The following is a 19,409-nucleotide window of genomic DNA, read 5'->3' as shown; positions in this document are numbered from 1 at the left end:
CCATTATTAATTGCGTAAATGTTTAACAAGTATTTTTTTATATAATGAATCACATTAAATTAACACATTTTATCGACAGCTCTAATAATTTAATGCGTAACCCAAGTAATGAAAAGTAATTGATTTAAGAGTGTAAAACCTGATGCTCCATGTTATTCCAGCACGATTTGAGAATGTTCCAAAGAGCATTTTGTGTGCTTCAATGGAAGCAAGGAAATCTGAACTTCAGTACAAAGAAATTAACAAGATAGGTGCCACAATTTTGCTTATTTGATTAGTGACCAGATTAGAGCAAAATCCTCTAATATTTCTTATTCATTTATGTTGTAACATTATTTTGCTTTTTTTTTTATACTAAAACTTTATGTCCAGGTTTACAGTAAATTACATTTTAAAGCCAAGATTTGCAAAGTGGTCTCAGACTTTTGCACCCCACTGTCATAATCAACAGCTTCTTATATGCAGATTTGATTCACGTCAACAACAAACTGTACTTTGATTCATATGAACTGAAACTCTCTTTTCAAACAGACTTAAAGCAGTACTAATGTGAACACCAGGGCAGAGGATGGATTTCACACTAATCAAATGAACCAGTGTTTGCAACAAAACCTCTAGTGTGGAAGCGACAACAAACACACCCTGGGAGGGAATGGTGTCTTCTGAGCAGCAGGGTGTTGTTGTCTGAGTGCTGTAGCCACTGGAGCACTGCAGAGAGTCTCTACTGGAGTGCTGAGTGTCCAACTGTAGCCCACGGGACAGAGCCAGTGCCAGCTCCTCATGAGCCTCCGTGTCCTCCACCTGCACAAGCGCAAGCACAAGCACGAAACTAGAGCATACTTTTAAATGAGTAATCAGTCATTTTTATCTTATTAAAAAGGTTAGCATTTAAAGAATTGAACAGTGCTTTAAAAAAAATATATGTTGAGTAAATTAAGTCATAAATTTACTCAAGAATTCAAATCAAAAGCAATTTTAGTGGGGTCATGCTTGTTTGAAGATTGCAACCAAAAGGTTGCCGTTTCGAATCCAACGAGGGGCGATCCATTAAATACTGTTACCATTAACGGGTCTTGCCCCAAATGGCCATTGTTTGTGCATGTCTATCAAGCCCCTGAGACTGTAGGGTGTCCCATTTGTCATTTTATGGTTCTGAAGTCTGCTCAAATGCAACCTCTTTGCCCTTTTTGCAAATCACACACTACAGTGGTCTAATTCTCAACAGTCTATGTGACATTTCGTCACTAAAGTGTGACCTCGAAAGAAGACTGGAAGGGTTGAGGATGCCATTTGGGACACGGCTCTGCTTGAGCAAGACAACCTTTGGCCAGAAACACCTTAGTAGGCAAACACAGGAATCTTGCTATAAAAAATGTTTATAATCTAACATGCTCAGCAAGATTCTCTTCTATCTATTGTTCCTCCATGACATTTAATGATTTGAAAGAGAAAACTGACATGCTTACTTGTGTTGCATTAAGAATTGCACTTGGACACATTTTGAAACACAGCAATGCGTGAAATTCAAGCATGCTTAGCTAGAAGTGTATGCTAAGTCTTATTGCATATAAGCGTACTCTAGGCTGCTTTGGATAGATGGTCTCTTAAATGACTACTTACAAGTCATCTTTTCTAAAAGAAACATTGAGAATAAAAGGCTCTCTAAATTTGATATTTGATCTAAAATGACAGCAAATGTTTCAAGTTTTTCATTAAAGAATAGAAAGCAAGCATCTGTATGAAGAATGACCTTTGGTGCGGCAGTCATACTCCTCGCTCCCTGGGCGTCTTCAGGAGGAGAATTGCCCGTGATTGGCTGAGAGGAGGGGACAGTGCCATTTGGACTACCATTTGTGTCCACTGCTTCCTTTGGTTCCTTTTTCCTCCTTAGTGTGTTCACCATAGGCTGATCATAAGGACCTGGTTTAGCCCAGTCCTGGAATCAGAACAACAGAGACTCAACATCTGTAACAATGAGGCTGTGTGCACATGTTATTCCAATACTGGCCACATGGTGGAACCTTTTACTCGTTTTAAATCTGAATTTCTTTCCTTCGTGGTACACAGATGATGCTAAGAGGAATATTATAGCTATATGATAATTCAAATGATGTGTGAGGAACAGATCGTAATCAGTGTTGCTATTCATAAAAAAAAGCAATAAAACACCAAAGCTCTCAAAACATTCATATTAAAATTTGGCACATCACTCTATGTAACAATAACCAATGCCATATGGCATCAGTGATGTTGAATGAGGCACAACGCGTCTTAACATGCCGTGTTCGAATATATGCGAACACAAATTAGAACTGAGAGCTATGACAGAGGGAAACATTTTCAATGAAGTGAGTTAAATTTCAGTCCGTTCTATAAGGGGATAGTTCACCCAAAGATTTAAATTCTCTCGTCATTTGCTCACCCTCATGCTATCCCAGATGTGAATGACTTTCTTTCTTCAGCTGAACCAAACAAAGATTTCAGAAGATTATTTCAGCTCTGTAGGTCCATACAATGGAAGTAAATAGGTGCCAAAATTTGGAAGTTCCAAAAAAAAAAAAAAAAAAAAAGGGAGCATAAAAGTACTCCATATGACTCCAGTGGTTAAATCCATGTGTTCAGACACTATATTACAGGTGTGGGTGAGAAACAGATAAATATTTAAGTAATTTTTATCGTAAATTCTCCTCTCTGCCCAGTAGGGGGCGATATGCATGAAGAATGTTAATCACCATAAACAGAAGAAGAATGTGAAAGTAAAAGTGGAGATTGAATGAGCAGGTCTGAGAATTTATAGTAAAAAAGGACTTAAATATTGATCTGTTTCTCACCCACACATATATCACTTCTGAACACACTGATTTAAACACTGGAGTTGTTTGGAGTACTTTTATGTTGTACTTATGTGGATTTTGGAGCTTCAAAATTTTTTCACTTGCATTGTGTGGACCTACAGAGCTGAAATATTCTTCTAAAAATCTTTGTTTGTGTTCTGCTGAAGAAAGAAAATCATACACATCTGGAATGGCATGAGGAGGGAGTAAATGAAAAGAGAATTTTCATTTTTGGGTGAACTATCCCTTTAAAACAAAGCTATCTTATGTACAGAAGTCTTTTGGATTACTTTATGATAATTTACTGGTACTTTTTTTGTCCTTTTTGAAGTTTGCCAACATTCTATCCCCTTTTACTAAATATAAAAAAATTTACTCTTTATAAAATAAAAAAGATTTCCTGCGACTTTCAACTAAAAATCTCCCTTTGTGTTCCACATAAGAAAGAAAGACAAACAACATAAGGGTGAACAAATTTTCATATTTGGGCGAACTATTTCTTTAAGTATATAAACTCTTATAAAATAAATAAATCAAGATATGTTAACTCAAATTTCAGTCTATTTGGCATCTTTAAAACAAATTCTTCACTAGCTCTGAACAATTTCAAATGTGAAAGTATTTTCTGTTGAGATCTACAGATAATTCTGGCAAGGACAGATTTACATTGTGAATGTGTCACTTGTGATGGACGAGGGATGAGCAACATAAGAACTGAGGAACATTAGATGGTGTGACTGTGGAGGAGAGGATGGACAAACCTTCCAGCTGGGGACTTTGGAGGAAGGGATCATGCCTGGGCCCAGGGTGCAATAATGGGGGTAATCGGGCAGGAGAGTTGAGCCCGGGCGTGACCATGAGCGCAATGTGGAGGAGGAGGAGGAAGAGGAAATGGAGGAGGGAGGGGGAAAGAAAGGAAAAATCCCTCCTGTACCCCCTCCGCTCAGGTACGTTGACTCTCCCAGCCCGTAATGATCGTAGCCATTTGATAACTGAACACATGCAGGGGTGGATGGGACATGGACATAAAAACACATAAAAATGGATGAAATTAATTAATGAAAACAGGATAAACAAGAACAACGAGCACAGCTGTGGACTATAAACTCAAATCAACAGAATAACTGATTGCAGATGATTGAAAGGGTACAACAAATGAAAAACATTCAAAAACTAAATGATTGGCAGATGGACAAAACTGCTATCCATCAACACAACAATAGGCAGCATACGCAAATTCCTTATTCTGTTCCTGTGAATAATATGATAAAGCACAAAAGACAGGTAAATCTATTCCTCTATTTATCAAGGAATAGGAAGGTGTGAATACAGAGCGGAACAGTAGGCTTCCGGAAGTAAAAATTCAATTTATTTTCTCAACAGAGAAAATGATGTTTACCATGACATCTGATATTGTTGAGTGATGGTCAGTCAGACCATCCAGGATTTTGCGATCGCAAGAATTAATGCAAATACAACCACTCTCCGTATTATTTACGATAGCTTTCAATTTTGTATAATTTCCGCTGTTTTAAACCATGAATCTGAGGTAATCATGTCACTTTTCTCCATGTTTGACAGCTGCAAAACAAATTCTTGAAAAGCTTGACGCAGTCGAGACATCTCCAACTGCACAGCCGCCATTCAATCATCTTCACATAGGGTTTCTAACTACCCCATATTAGCCGGGACGTCCCATAATTTGGCCGAAATGACGACGTATCATACGGGATGCCTAATGTCCTGTACTGTAGAGCCTAGACACTCAAGGGGAATCCTATTGCATTCACAATCAAAATCCATGTCTGAACTTTTGTGGGACCACAGACTGTGCGTGTACATCGGCTAGCATTTAATCTTCACATGCTCTTCAGGAGCTGCTCTGAGTGCGATGTACATTATGTTCACATAGTTGCACCGGAAAATGATGTTCTGTTCATGTCATATATTTGCTTAAAATAAATAAAATGTGATTAGAATTTGAAGTGCTCAGTAATTGCAGTTATGTCAAATAATCACCGTTAGATCAAATTATCGCTATCAGGCGATGTAATAATGCCAACAAGTCTAATTATTAATACATTTTGTTTTTAGTTTACTGTTTTATTGTAGGTCTTCCATTTTTATCCATACCAAAGTTTACTTGCATTTCTGAGGCAGAAAATGTTAATAATAAAGAAAAAATTGAGGGTCTGCCATTGAGCTCGTATTAGACACATCCGTTGTATTTTTGTGTGTATTTATAATTTTCTTTCCTTTCTAACTGCATATTTAGTTATTATGCACTACAATATTGACAGGTAATTGTACTTTACAAAGAAATTACATGGTAACACTTTACAATAAGTTTCCATTTGTTAACATTAGTTAACAACATTAGTCAACATGAACTAAAAATTAAGAATACTTTAAGCATTTATTAAACTTAATGTTAATTTTAACATAGTAATACATTTTTAAAATCAAAATTCGCATTTGTTAACATTAGTTAATGCACTATGAACTAACATGAACTAACAATGAACAATAGTATTTGTATTAACATTAACAAAGATTAACAAATGATGTAACAAACATATTGTTAATTGTTTGTTCATGATACCTAATGCATTAACTAATGTTAACGAACAGAACCTTATTGTAAAGTGTTACCAATTACACAAATACACTATGGTTTTTTGTGACTTTCCACTGCAAAACAACAACAAAAAAATGCAGCAAATGGCATCTTATTTAGTTATACTTAATTATTTAGAAGAGCCGAAGCAAATTCAGTAATTTTGGGCCCCAGTAATCATCAAACATTCTGTGAAATCCTGGTGGGACTGATTAGTGTTATGTGTATTCTGATTACAAAGTACTGTACTGTAATCTAAAAGTAGTTTAAAAGTTGCGTAATAAGGTCAGTAACCTTTAAATTGCGTGACAGTGTCAAAAAGTAGTGTAAAATTACACTTTACTTTCTTGTAATCAGATTACAATTACTGACTTCTAACTTAATTACTTTTAAGTACATTACTTGGATTACACATTACTAACATAATATTATTTGTGTAGAATACATTGAATAAAACTTGAATTATGTTCATAAGTACATCTGTTTGCATTTCTGTGACAGCTGAATGGTGTGTGCCCTGTAAGGGGGTAACGTGGTGCTGCGCTTATTTGAACGAGGAGGAAATATAGACATTATTTTGAATTTAAGTCAAAAAACTTTTTTGTAAAGTGTTTTAGAAAGTTACTTAAAAGTAATTAGTAATGTGAACTTTTCAATGAAGTAATCAGTAATCTGATTACAATTTTATAGAGGTAATTAGTCATTTGTAGGGGATTACTTTTAAAGAGTAACTTACCCAACGCTGGTGATTGTATATGCTTCTGTAGAAGCCACGAATCAATATGAATTTAACTTAATTTTTTTTAAATAATCATGTTTTAGAGCTGATTTTCCAGTGAAGAAATACACTACCCATAATCCTGAAAAGAGCTACACCAACCAGAGAATCGCCGCAAGCAAATTGCACCAAAAGAGCCAAGCAGCAACCACACACTCCCATGAAGCATTGTGAATGCCGTAATCAAGCTGGTCGCACTACACTCTAAAACTACTAATATATTTCTGAATATTCCACAATAAACATAAAATATAGATTTATACCTATAATCACTGATAGTAAAATGTACTACTAACAAAAGTCAACAGTTTTATAGTGTACCATTTTTTTTTTAATAAAATTCTGTAATTCACAATTGGGGTTGTTGTTAATTCAGAGAACATTGTCCTGCTGTACTTGTCTTGGCTGTGTGCTTAGGGTCACTGTCCTGTTGGAAGATGAACCTTCGGCCAAGTCTGAGGTCCTGAGCGCTCTGGACAAGGTTTTCTTTAAGGAGATCTCTGTATTTTGCTACGTTCAGCTTTCCTTCAAAGAGTCCTTTAGGTGCTTTTTTACGTCATGCACTGAGGAGAGGCTTCCGTCTGGCCACTCTGCCATAAAGCCCAGATCAGTGGAGTGTTTCAGTGATGGTTGTCCTTCTGCAAGTTTCTCTCATCTCCACACATGATCTCTGGAGCTAAACCAGAGTGACCATTGGGTTCTTGGTCACCTCTCTTACCAAGGCCCTTCTCCCCTGATTGCTCACTTTTTTGGAAGATCTGGTTGTTCCAAACTTCTTCCATTTAAGAATTATGGAGGCCACTGTGCTCTTGGGAACCTTCAATGCAGCCAAAAAAAATGTGTAGCCTTCCCCAGATCTGTGCCTCGACAAAATCCTGTCTCTGAGCTCTGCAGGCAGTTCCTTTGACCTCATGGCTTGGTTTTTGCCCTGATATGCATTTTCAGCTGTGAAACCTTATATAGACAGGTGTGTGCCTTTCCAAATCATGTCCAATCAATTGAAGTTACCACAGGTGGACTCCAATCAAAAGTGTAGAAACATCTCAAAGATGATCCAGAGAAATGGGATGCACCTGAGCTAAATTTCAAGTGTCATAGCAAAGGGTCTGAATACTTATGTCAATGTGATATTTCAGTTTTTTCTTTCTAATCAATTTGCAAAGTTATCAAAAATCTGGTTTTGCGTTGTCATTATGGGGTATGGAGTGTAGACTGATGTGAATTTTTTTATTTTTATTTAATTAAAGCATTTTAGCATAAGGCTGCAACAACAAAATGTGAAAAAAATGAAGGGGTCTGAATACTTATTAATGCACTGTGTATGTATGTATGAATGTGTATACACACACACACAGACACACATATATATAGTATATAAATATATACAGTATATTTATATTTTAAATGAAATTTTTGTAATGTTGTGATGTCTTTCGGAGATGGTTGGTTTGGTTGGAACTCTTTATTTAATTTAATACCAATGGAGAAAATGAACAGGAAAAATACTTCCAGAACCAAGTCCGCTAAAAAGTGGGTGGCAATGTGGCATTCTATAGTGCCTGTGACCAGGTACTAAATGGTGTTACTAAATGACATGAGGGCTGAGGGGGGTTCACCTTCTCTGAGCAGGCAGTGTCTCCACCTGAGCCAATGGAACTGGGAGAACTGCACTCGCTGATTGATTGACAGGTCTCAGAACCATCAGAGGAGGCAGAGCTGGAGGTAGTCTATGGCATGCACAGCAGACGAAAGACACAGAAAACAACACCAAACACAGAAACAAGTTCACAAATACACACATGGAAGAAAAACCAAATACAAGGGAAAGTGATCAGAACACACGCACGTGCACGCATTCACCCGCACGCACGCACGCACACGCACGCACACGCACCGTACAAGAAAAAGCAAAAAGAAGGCCACAGCATAGGGACAACATGTTTAGACACACAAAGAGAGAAAGAGACAGAGAAAAGCAAATTAAGCGAGAGGTTAGAGGCTGTAAAATAATTAAAAATGGCAAAATTAAACAAAAACGTTTCAGAGGTTCCAGAGGAATTAGTATGCCAAATCTAAGGCCTGTTTCACACCGCACACGCAAGCATTGTGTAAGCGAAGCAGCAGCATAATTGCAACAGCAGGCATGTGTTGAGCTTTCACACTGATAGCGATCCTGCTGCGTAACAGAACTGAGGTGCTATACCGGAAATCATGAGATTTGTGGGTTAAAATTAGGTTCCTTTTAATAATGGCATAAATTCTTAAATGGTTATCAGGAGTTGGGCATTGAAAATTACAATCTAGATAGTCAAAAAATCTATTTCTTTGATATGGGTGGCGAACAAAATATGTGCTGCTTTTGTGTGCGGTCTGAACCAAGCCTGAAGCATGAAAAACAGTGACACCAGTTTTGTTCAGCGATAGTCAAGCTGAGCCACAAGCTTTGACTAATTCAAGTTTGTCAGATTCTTGGACTGAGGAAAACTGAGAAAGGCAGACAACCAGACAGAGCGCATGAAGGGTGCAGAGCCACAGAGAAAGGAAGCTGCAGAACTGCTAAAGTGCTTTCCAATTGAACGGGGTAGCCACGGATGTTGGAAGCTCTGAGACCATGCTGGGGCATAACATAGGGGACCACTCGATCTTGATCTTGGATGATGACATCACTAGCAAAGCATCTGAAACCTCAAATCCCGGCTTCGCTCAACCGGACACAACTTTGCCAAGTGGAATTGTGGTCAGCCTCTCAAATGCTCCAATTTGGGTGAACTTAGTCTCACCACTGTTTTGAACCCATAGTTAGGGGAATTTAGTCACGTTTCCTCAGGCACCAATTAAATGGCTTCAATTCCCTCAAAAGACAGAGGGAATTTGTTTTTTGTTTTTTTGTTTTTTTGCCTTTTTCTGTGAAGTTGTAGGGTATTTTCATAGAGGATGAGCCAATTAATTTCAATCATTTCAGAAACTCCATTAAGCTGCACAAGAATGAGTGAGCCAGTGATAGTGGGAAAGTCGAGAGGGGTAGTATGACAAAGCAGGTAAAACATTAGAACTGTCGACCAACTCATTCTCTTCAACCAACTAATTCTTTCTGTAAATTTCCTCCAGTTGTTAAACTCTGCCTATTTCTTAAGAGGGGATTAATTCAGCAAACTCAGTAGAACTTCTCGCAACAATTTAGAGGCACCTGTTCAACTTGTTCTTGCCCAAGCGTAATTGGCTATTGGAAATTAACTGGAATGAATTGGAAATGAACCACAGAGTAAAGCCCCACACCCTGCTGTGGGTCTCTTGGATTGTTGACCGACACTAACAAGAGACTTGAGCCTAAGCTGACAATCGCTACAGGGCACTTTAACAATGGATGTGCAGCCCAAAGCAATAAAAAAGACACTATCTTCCTTCAAGCTCTTACATGACATGAGGAAAAACACTTTGGGCTAAACTTTTACACTGGGGCATTTGTAAGAATAAAGACCATTTGTAAGAAATTAAAATATGATTTCAGCTGGTTGGTGATAATTCAGGACACATCTTCAAGTTGAGCTCTTACCTGTGGAGCAGATTCAGAGGGCATGGGGGACGGTGACTTGGACTGGAAGGCATCTTGCGAGATGAAGCCCGAATCATGTGAAGAGATGCTGGAGAGGCGCGCCGGGGCCTGCTGGGGCAGTGTTGAGCTGCGATAGCGATAGTGTGGGGAAGGGGAGTGAGAATGCGACCCACTGGATCTGGAGTCACTACTGTTCACACTGTTCAGACTGCTGTTAGAAACAGAACCGGAGTGGTGGGGGCAGGGCACAAGCAGGTAAAAGGGACAAAACAGAGAGGGGGGAGGAGACCAGGAACCATTAACACTCCACACAAACCCAATGCAGCAGGCAAGGACAAACATAAACCAAACTGTAACAAAACCAAAGTCAAACCAAATGTGAGATGTGAACACATCAAAATCAAAGTCAACAGAACTGCTCCTTCCCTTTAGGACAATCTTAATTGGTCAACTAGATTTTTACATTTGACATTTTTACAAGAACATTTAAGTGGTCTTGCCCATGCAAGTGGTTGTTGCGATGGGGATTGCTAAGGTTATTAGGTTGCAAGGTTATTAGTGGTTTTTAGTGCGTTGGCAGGCAGCTTCAAGGATGTTTTGCATAGTTGGTAGATAGTTGCTACTTGGTTGCTAAGCTGTTCAAGGTTATTGCAGTTGCTAGGGTGATTTGGGTGGTTGGTAAAGTGTTGCTACATGGTTGCTAAGCTGTTCAAGGTTGTTGCGGTTGCTAGGATGTTTTGCATGGTTGGTAGATTGTTGCTACTTGGTTGCTAAGCAGTTCAAGGTTGTTGCGGTTGCTAGGGTGTTTGGTAAAATGTTGCTACATGGTTGCTAAGCAGTTCAAGGTTGTTGAGGTTGCTAGGATGTTTTGGGTGGTTGGTAGATTGTTGTTACTTGGTTGATAAGCTTTTCAAGATTATTGTGGTTGCTTAGCTGTTCAAGGATGATGTGGTTGCTGGGAAGTTTTGGGTGGTTGGTAGAGTGTTGCTAAATTTGTTGAGGTTGCTAGGGTGTTCCGGATGGTTGGTAGATTATTGTTACTTGGTTGCTAAGCTTCTCAAAGTTATTGCGGTTGCGAAGCTATTCAAGGTTGTTGCGGTTGCTAGGGTGTTTTAGGTGGTTGGTTAGCTGTTCAAGGTTTTTGTGGTTGCTTGAGTGTTTTGGATGGTTGGTAGATTGTTGCTACTTGGTTAGTTAGCTGTTCAAGGTTGTTGAGGATGCTTAGGTGTTTGGCAGAGTGTTGCTACTTGGTTGCTTAGCTGTTCAAGGTTGTTGTGGTTGCTTTTGTGTATTGGGTGGTTGGTAGAGTGTTGCTACTTGGCTGCTTAGCTGTTCAAGGTTGTTGTGGTTGCTTGGGTGTTTTGGGTGGTTGGTAGAGTGTGGCTACTTGATTGCTTAGCTGTTCAAGGTTTTTGTGGTTGCTTAGGTGTTTTGGGTGGTTGGTAGATTGTTGCTGTTCAAGGTTGTTGTGGTTGGTAGAGTGTTGCTTCTTGGTTGCTTAGCTGTTCAAGGTTGTTGTGGTTGCTAGGGTGTTTTGGATGGTTGGTAGATTGTTGCTACATGCTTGCTTAGCTGTTCAAGGTTGTTGTGGTTGCTTGGATGTTTTGGGTGTTTGGTAGATTGTTGCTCCTTGGTTGCTTAGCTGTTCAAGGTTTTTGTGGTTGCTTAGGTGTTTTGGGTGGTTTGTAGATTGTTGCTACTTGGTTGCTGAGCTGTTCAAGGTTGTTGTGGTTGCTTGGGTGTTTTGGGTGGTTGGTAGATTGTTGCTACTTGGTTGCTTAGCTGTTCAAGGTTTTTGTGGTTGCTTAGGTGTTTTGGATGGTTTGTAGATTGTTGCTTCTTGGTTGCTTAGCTGTTCAAGGTTGTTGTGGTTGCTTGGGTGTTTTGGGTGGTTGATAGAGTGTTGCTACTTGGTTGCTTGGCTGTTCAAGGTTGTTGTGGTTGCTTGGGTATTTTGGATTGTTGGTAGATTGTTGCTACTTGGTTGCTAAGCTTTTCAAGGTTGCTGCAGGTGCTAGGGTGTTTTGAGTGGTTGACAGTGTTGCTACTTACAGTATTTGCTAAGCTGTTCAAGGTTGTTGCAGTTGATAAGGTGATTTGGGTGGTTGGTAGGTTGTTGCTATTTGGTTGCTAAGCTGTTCAAGGTTTTTATGGTTGTTTGGGTGTTTTGGGTGGTTGGTAGATTGTTGCTACTTGGTTGCTTAGCTGTTCAAGGTTGTTGTGGTTGCTAGGGTGTTTTGGGCGGTTGGTAGGTTTTTGCTATTTGGTTGTTAAGCTGTTCTAGGTGGTTGGTAGCATGTTGCTAATCGGTTGCCAAGCTGTTCAAGGTTGTTGCAGTTGCAAGGGTGTTTTGGGTGTTTGATAGATTGCTGCTACATTGTTGTGAATCTGTTAAAGGTTGTTGTGGTTGCTAAGGTGGTTTGGTTGGTTGGTGTGTGTTGCTACTTGGTTGCTAAGATGTTTAATTTTGTTGAAGTTGCTAAGTTGCAGTTGCTAGGTTGAATTAAACAAGTTCATAACAGATTCAACTGGGTCAGTAGGGGGTCATGCTATTTCAATGTATATGATGGATTATACAGATTTTAAAAAGGAATAGTAGATTATGACCAGAGGGGTCAGAGAAAGAAGAGCTCTAGATTAATAGCAGTCCAATGATGTTATAGAAGACAATTACAGTATGCCCTGATTGATATTTTTAGCTACTTGCTCTAAAATCAGAACCCTTGGCCAGCACTTCTCCAAAAGTGTCTGGGTGTGGGGCTTATTGCCAAAGGGAAGAGTATAATGGTGGAATACATCAACATAAGAAGTGACAGAGAGCCAGAAGCCGTGCCAGCAAGCGCGTTTATCATGCTTTGAGCTCCTGCAGGTGAGTGCATTGTGGGCCTTTAGGAGCGTGCATTTGTTACTTGAAGCTGCGAATACTTGCCAGCTGCATTTTGTGATCCGACTGCTGTTGCTTAATCAGAGTGAAACTCCAACAGTGGGCCAGACACAATGCAGCATCACCACACAAACTGTTTCTAATGAAACAGTTCAAAAGAGAATATGACGAACGGTTCACACAGCTGGACACAGAGAGGGCCAGGAGTTTTGGTATGAAGGGTCATACCTTTAACACATCTAATATTATGAGCACTGTCAGATCAGAATTATATTTCAGCTTTCAGTTACTGAAATCGGTACGATATCTTAGATTGCTTCCTCTGAAAGACACTTCACGTATTCTCTTTAAAAAGTTATATTTTAGATGATTCATTCAATGGGTTTTTCAATAGTTGATACCAATAACTTCAGAACAGGGTGGCAGATATAATGAGAAAATATATGTGTTATGACCAAATAAAATGTAAATATAGCAACTGAGATGTACACATACACAGGTAGTTTATGCATAATGTGACCATGGACTTTTTTTTCAATTAACATCAAGATTTTAGGTTAAAATGTATATGAATGTATAAGTGAAATTTTATATATTATGTCCTGTAACTGGTCACCATTTCTTCTTACCATGTTTTTCTTTTCAATCACTTTTTTGCCTTTACTGGTTAATTTTAAATGGTACTGCAAAGTGACATATAAATCTAGGTACAAATATTGAATGTGAAGAATTTTGAACTGACACAAAGGAGAGCTACTGTTAATCGACAATCCGAAACTGTCATCTCAAAATGGCCAAAAATCAGTCAAATTGTCAGCCTGGACGATGTATTTGTCTATCACTAACAAATGCAACACCAAATTTTTATATTTAATTCATAGTTGGGAAAACATATCCCTCACAGGCAGTGTAACAGTAACTTCTCTCAAGCATATGGGCATATTCACACTCATATATCATTCTGCACATATATTTACAGCAAACTATAGCAAACTCTTTGACCTTTCTAGATAAACATGTCTTTACACATCATGCAGGCGGTAACATTCCAACACACACAAACATTAGTATAAACATATCATGTGCAGACAACATGATTATTATACTCGAACCAACAACTTTGTTCCCTAAAATTAAGCTACCCTTAAAAACTGTTTACCAAATGTCATTACTATGATGCTGTGTAGGAATATGCAAATTTGTGAATCAAAGATATTCACATGCAGTTCTGTTTCCTGCCTCTCTGGCAAGAAAAGCTCACAGACTCATTTCATTCTAAGGGACACAAACAGGTAACACTAGGAGGCGATACAAAGACATCATTCAAACAGGCTTTTCTCTGCAGAGTTAACCAGTTCATAGCTCTCTCTCCATTTACCAGAATGTTCCAGTGGAGTCCTAAAAACATCTTTACATGAAGTGCTATTGGAATCTATCAATGACATCAGAGAACAGTTCTAAACTTTAGTGTGACACTTACCTGCACATACTAGATTTCCTGGACATAGTGGTACTGGGAGAGGATGGAGGAGTCTGATAGGACCAGGTGTAGTCGGAACCTTTCAGATCATGTATGACCTATGCGATACACACACACACACACACACCAGAAATGTTAACAAATCAAAGCCATTTTATATTTGAGCTTCTTCAAAGGAGCTACTCTTTGCATAGACTGCAGCTCTGCAAATTGTCAGTCAACACTGTCATGCACAGTTAATTACAGTTTGCTAAATTGCAGCAGGACAAACAAAAACATGGGATTCTGACTAATATTTGGAGCAAAAGTTGTCAATCCGAGGGCTTGCTTGCTCCTAGGCCTTCAGCATGTACTCATAATGCAATGTAAATACACTGATCAGTTCCAACATTAAAAACCACTGACAGGTGAAGTGAATAACATTTATTGTCTTGTTACAATGGCACTTGTCAAGGGGTTGGATATATTAGGCAGCAAGTGAACAGTCAGTTCTTGAATTTCATTTGTTGGAAGCAGGAAAAATGGGCAAGCATAAGGATCTGAGCGACTTTGACAAGGGCCAAATTGTGATGGCTAGATGACTGGGTCAGAGCGTCTCCAAAACGGCAGGTCTTGTGGGGTGTTCCCGGTATGCAGAGTTTAGTACCTACCAAAAGTGGTCCAAGGAACGACAATCGGTGACCCGGTGACAGGGTCATGGGTGGCCAAGGCTCGTTAATGCACGTGGGGAGCGAAGGCTAGCACGTCTGGTCCGATCCCACAGAAGAGCTACTGTAGCACAAACTGCTGAAAAACTTAATGCTGGTCATGACAGAAAAGTGTCAGAACACACAGTGCATCGCAGCTTGCTGCGTATGAGGCTTCATAGCCGCAGACCAGTCAGAATGCCCATGCTGACCCCTGTCCACTGCCAGCGCCTACAATGGGCACGTGAGTGTCAGAACTGGACCATGGAGCAATGGAAGAATGTGGCCTGGTGTGACAAATCACGTTTTCTTTTAGATCACGTGGACGGCCGGGTGCGTGTTCATTGTTTACTTGGGGAAGAAATGACAGCAGGATGCACTGTGGGAAGAAGGCAGGCTGGCGGAGGCAGTGTGATGCTCTGGACAATGTTCTGCTGGGAAACCTTGGGTCATGGCATTAGTGTGGATGACACGTACCACCTACCTAAAGATTGTTGCAGACCACGTACACCCCTTCATGGCAATGGTATTCCCTGCCACACTGCAAAAATTGTTCAGGAATGGTTTGAGGAACATGACAAAGAGTTCAAGGTGTTGACCTGGCCTCCAAATTCCCCAGATCTCAATCTGATTGAGCATCTATGGGATGTGCTGGACCAACAAGTCTGATCCATGGAGGCCCCACCTCGCAACTTACAGGACTTAAAGGATCTGCTGCTAATGTCTTGTGCCAGATACCACAGGACACCTTCAGAGGTCTTGTGGAGTTCATGCCTTGATGGGTCAGAGCTGATTTGGTGGCATGAGGAGGACCTACCCCATATTAGGCAGGTGGTTTTAATGTTGTGGCGGTGTAAGTTGTCTAGTTTCCAACTATGCTGTTCTACCCAAATGGAGACAGCAGACTGCAATCACCACACTTATGACACATGAGAAGTATGTTGTCAGTGAAGTGTATTCTACCCCGCCCCAGAAGACAGTAATAATAACAATCACACTGAAACTCAAATATTAAAATAAACAGTCGTCTGATGGCTGATCTGATAAAACTGGAATGTTCCACTGAACATGAGAGGTGTTGACACAGTATGTTATTATAGCATCTTTAAAATCTACCACAGATCTATTAAAACTAAAGTACAATAGAATAATTATTGTTTTTTGACCACATGACCAGGCCTGGTGGAATTTGTTTCTGCAACTTTCATGCAATCCCTTAGGATAAAGGGCACAATGGTGATAGCTCATGGCTCGCCCCTAGCGGTGATCGAACCAGCAAAATTGTGGTTACTAATCCTGAGTTTTAAGGGAATGTCCGGAGTTTAATACAAGTTGAACAACAGCATTTGTTGCATAAAAATAGTTTCTACCCATCCCTCATTTTCTTCAAAATCAGGGTTAACGCAAGGCACTTGAAATGAAAGTAAACGGTGTCAGATTTTGGAGGGTTAAGAGACAGAATTATTCTGCTAACATTTTTGTTGAAGCCCTTAAATTATTCTGTATGTATTTTGTGAAGTGAAGTTGTCTAAATCGTCAATTTTGTGGTGGGACTAACATTCTAGATGGATGAAATGACTGAAGTTCGGGCATGAAACTCTACATGGCACAAGCTGATGGGTTCTTTGAACTTATCTGTAAACCAATCAGCTGGCTCACATTGGATATGTTAAGCCAATTGGTTCGCATGGTGTAAGCTGATAGGTCTTTTGACCTGTCAACAGGTAGCCAATCAACTCGTATCCTCTCTCTTTGCCTAATATATAAATTTACTCAGTTTGCAAGTGAGTTGGTATCACTGCATCGCGCTGCTAGAGTTTTTCTCTGAAATCAACCTCCACCCCAGCACCACTTGTCTAGATCTGCTACATGTGGATTGTATGCATATATAATTGTGCAGCAGCATGTCCTACCACATGCTCAATGCAACATGTCTTGTGTTTTGCCTAACTGTGCAGCAGCATGCCCACATGTTAACACAGTATGTCTGTGTATTTTTCTAGCAGTAGCAAGTCTTCGTACTTTAGTAAGATAATTTATGTTCTTCAGCTGGTTTAAGACAATGGCAAATTGTCCAAACAGCTCCGTGTGCGCAAGGAAGTAACGTTACCTCCCCTCTATGTATTCTTGTGCGGACATCGTGCAAAAGTTACCAGGTTTAAAGTAAAAGGTTTATCAGCGTATGTCGTCATGCCAACGAAGTTGAAATATTGGATATAACTTAAACAGACAAGGTTAGCAAGCGGTTTAAGCACACCACAGTCATGTTATTATGTTAAGTCTTGTGGATATACTTTTGAAACTTTTATTTTAAAATAAGTATTTTAGAATACTTTTGTGTATTTTACATTTTGCAAATTGACCTTGTTTCGTTCCATTGTAAGTGCATTAATGAACATGCAAGTTTTTCATTTTTTAAAAAATAAGAAATGAGTCAAAATAATTTTTTGTAGTAATCAATATTATAAGAGCACAAAAGCATAATTTGTAGCAAACAAGGAACATTCCAACCACTACTCCATACCATCTCATACTGCCACCCTAACTACGGTTTAATTTGAACATTAAACATTAAAACACTGCTATTTCTATGTATATTCTTATGCAATGTAGCTATGTAGATGGTATGTAAAATTTTGATAAAATGGTAAGGTTATTCAGCACATGCACAATATGTCCACTGACCTGCTCGCTTGCCGGTGGCAGTTTGTGGGGGTCCATGGTCAAAGCCTTCAGGTCATCAGCAATGGTCTGCAAGTGGACGATCTCTCCCAGCATAGACATTTCCTCATCCTGACAGAGAAGACCACAAGTTATGGGGATGAGTCAATAATGACAGAATATTATGTGAATTATTTCTTTGAGGATAATTGTGCTGGTATATTGATTATGTAAAGAGTTGTGATGTGATAATCATGTTAAACTCGAAACTAAAAAACTGGTTCACAGAAAAAAGGCCGTGGCAAATTTGTGGTGCTTGTGGAACTCCTGAGAGAGAACTGTATCTTTTGATAGATATCAAACTTTTTGGATGAGCTTTGACATTTTTCCTGTGTACATTTTATTTTTATTTTTATTTTTTTTTTAAGAATGATATGGGGCAAAAAGGCTGCTTACCACCACAGGTTTAAGCATAGATACAAAGGCACAGAATCGTCCCCTCTCCTCAATCAGAGCCTTCCTGACCGCCTGCTTCTCCGTCTCCTCCAGCAGCAGGTATTTATCACTGACGTCCTGCATGGCACTGTCCAGCTGTGGCTGGATGTCTCCTCTCCCTGCAACACAGAGAATTACAATCACTAAACGACTGGATCATTTAAATTTTCCCTATTGCACCATTTCAACCCTGATTATAACAGTTAGCCTCTCAAGTCTCATTAAGTTAGGTTTGGCTGGTAAGTATAGTCAAGTTTGCCCCTGTTGGTAGATGCTATAACTACACCAATCTTCGTGCAAAAAGCATTTTTCTCCATTAACGGGCATTTAGAAGTAGCCATGTATTGTGATGAAACATTTATTTTCTCCAAGCAACATATTTCATTTTAGTATAGCATATTTTTTGCGAGTGAAACATTTTTTTGGAGGGCTCTTAAAAGTGTGAAATAGTCAGGATAGGACAATCCTATCCTCCTACAAGGTGAAAGGAGGGACTCTCAAGTCAACATTTCTGCCCGTATTGTGCATTATCCCTGGACTGATCCCAGCCCAGGCCATACTGTCCTGTGCTAAATGTGTCCTGTCTCTTCTCAGTGGTTTGGTGCACCACCCTTCAACACAAATAAGTGGTGTGTCTGTTTTCAGGGCCCACATACTTCAGTAATGCTCTGCCCAACATGCAAAGCTGCCAGACATGTTGGCAACAGCCCATGTTCTCAGTGCATCCTGAGGACATGACCTGGCAGAGTCAGCTGACCTGTACTCACTGCTCTCCATTACCTTCAACAAGCCGTCATCATGGGCTGAGATGAGCAAATGTATTAGGCAGTGAGGCTGGATAACAACCAGGATGAGGGCCTCCCATCGATTTTAGGTTGGGGTCACTGGGTACAGGGTACAGAGTGATGCGGCTACTGGGTAATGAGGTTTCTTCGACGTTCTGGTTAGTTAAAGACGATATGAAAACAACTCCACTTCGGTTTCTAAAGAGATCTACATTAAAAGGATATTTGTTTTCAGATTGAAAATGTTGATTTTTGTTCGGTTTGGCTTTATGACGAGAATTCCTGGAGGGCTGACTAATGGAGATGGTGAATTATGGGGCTGGAAACTTAAACTGACATTTAAAAGAGAATTATAATCCATTTGTACATACTATTTGGATCAAAGGGAACCCTTCAAGTACAATTAAATGGAAACCCTTGGTGAGCACACTTTGGTTTTTCACAATCTATAAATCAGAGCAGAAGGAACCGATTTTGTGTACAATCTCCACCATTTAATTTGGCTTGAGATCTTATATTACTTAGTTCTGTTACATATCTGTAAACAAGATTTCCTCTCGCATTTACACTAATACAACACAACATGAAGCAGCGACAACAGGCAAAATTCAATTTATAAATTTTCAGACGATGCTT

The 19,409-nt window shown here is 39.5% G+C and overlaps 1 protein-coding gene across 19 annotated transcripts in view; it reads right to left on the bottom strand.

Annotated features, from left to right (window-relative positions):
* The window catches only part of LOC127452500 (protein MTSS 1-like), a 96,023-nt gene that overhangs the window by 4,018 nt on the left and 72,596 nt on the right, over positions 1 to 19,409 (bottom strand). For 3 of the 19 annotated variants that reach the window (XM_051717961.1, XM_051717963.1, XM_051717960.1), the window contains 8 exons: positions 17,950 to 18,107; positions 17,518 to 17,625; positions 14,147 to 14,244; positions 9,783 to 9,993; positions 7,846 to 7,956; positions 3,596 to 3,826; positions 1,751 to 1,936; positions 642 to 801 (listed from right to left, as the gene is read on the bottom strand). In XM_051717961.1, coding sequence (XP_051573921.1) covers positions 642 to 801; positions 1,751 to 1,936; positions 3,596 to 3,826; positions 7,846 to 7,956; positions 9,783 to 9,993; positions 14,147 to 14,244; positions 17,518 to 17,625; positions 17,950 to 18,107 — 1,263 coding nt within the window. The remainder of the gene's footprint in view (positions 1 to 641; positions 802 to 1,750; positions 1,937 to 3,595; positions 3,827 to 7,845; positions 7,957 to 9,782; positions 9,994 to 14,146; positions 14,245 to 17,517; positions 17,626 to 17,949; positions 18,108 to 19,409) is intronic. The other 16 variants (XM_051717971.1, XM_051717972.1, XM_051717974.1 and 13 more) reach the window with 8 other exon arrangements.

Source organism: Myxocyprinus asiaticus, chromosome 15 (genome assembly GCF_019703515.2).
Source record: "Myxocyprinus asiaticus isolate MX2 ecotype Aquarium Trade chromosome 15, UBuf_Myxa_2, whole genome shotgun sequence".
Lineage (NCBI taxonomy): Eukaryota > Metazoa > Chordata > Actinopteri > Cypriniformes > Catostomidae > Myxocyprinus > Myxocyprinus asiaticus.
This window is presented reverse-complemented; position numbering and strand designations above follow the sequence as displayed.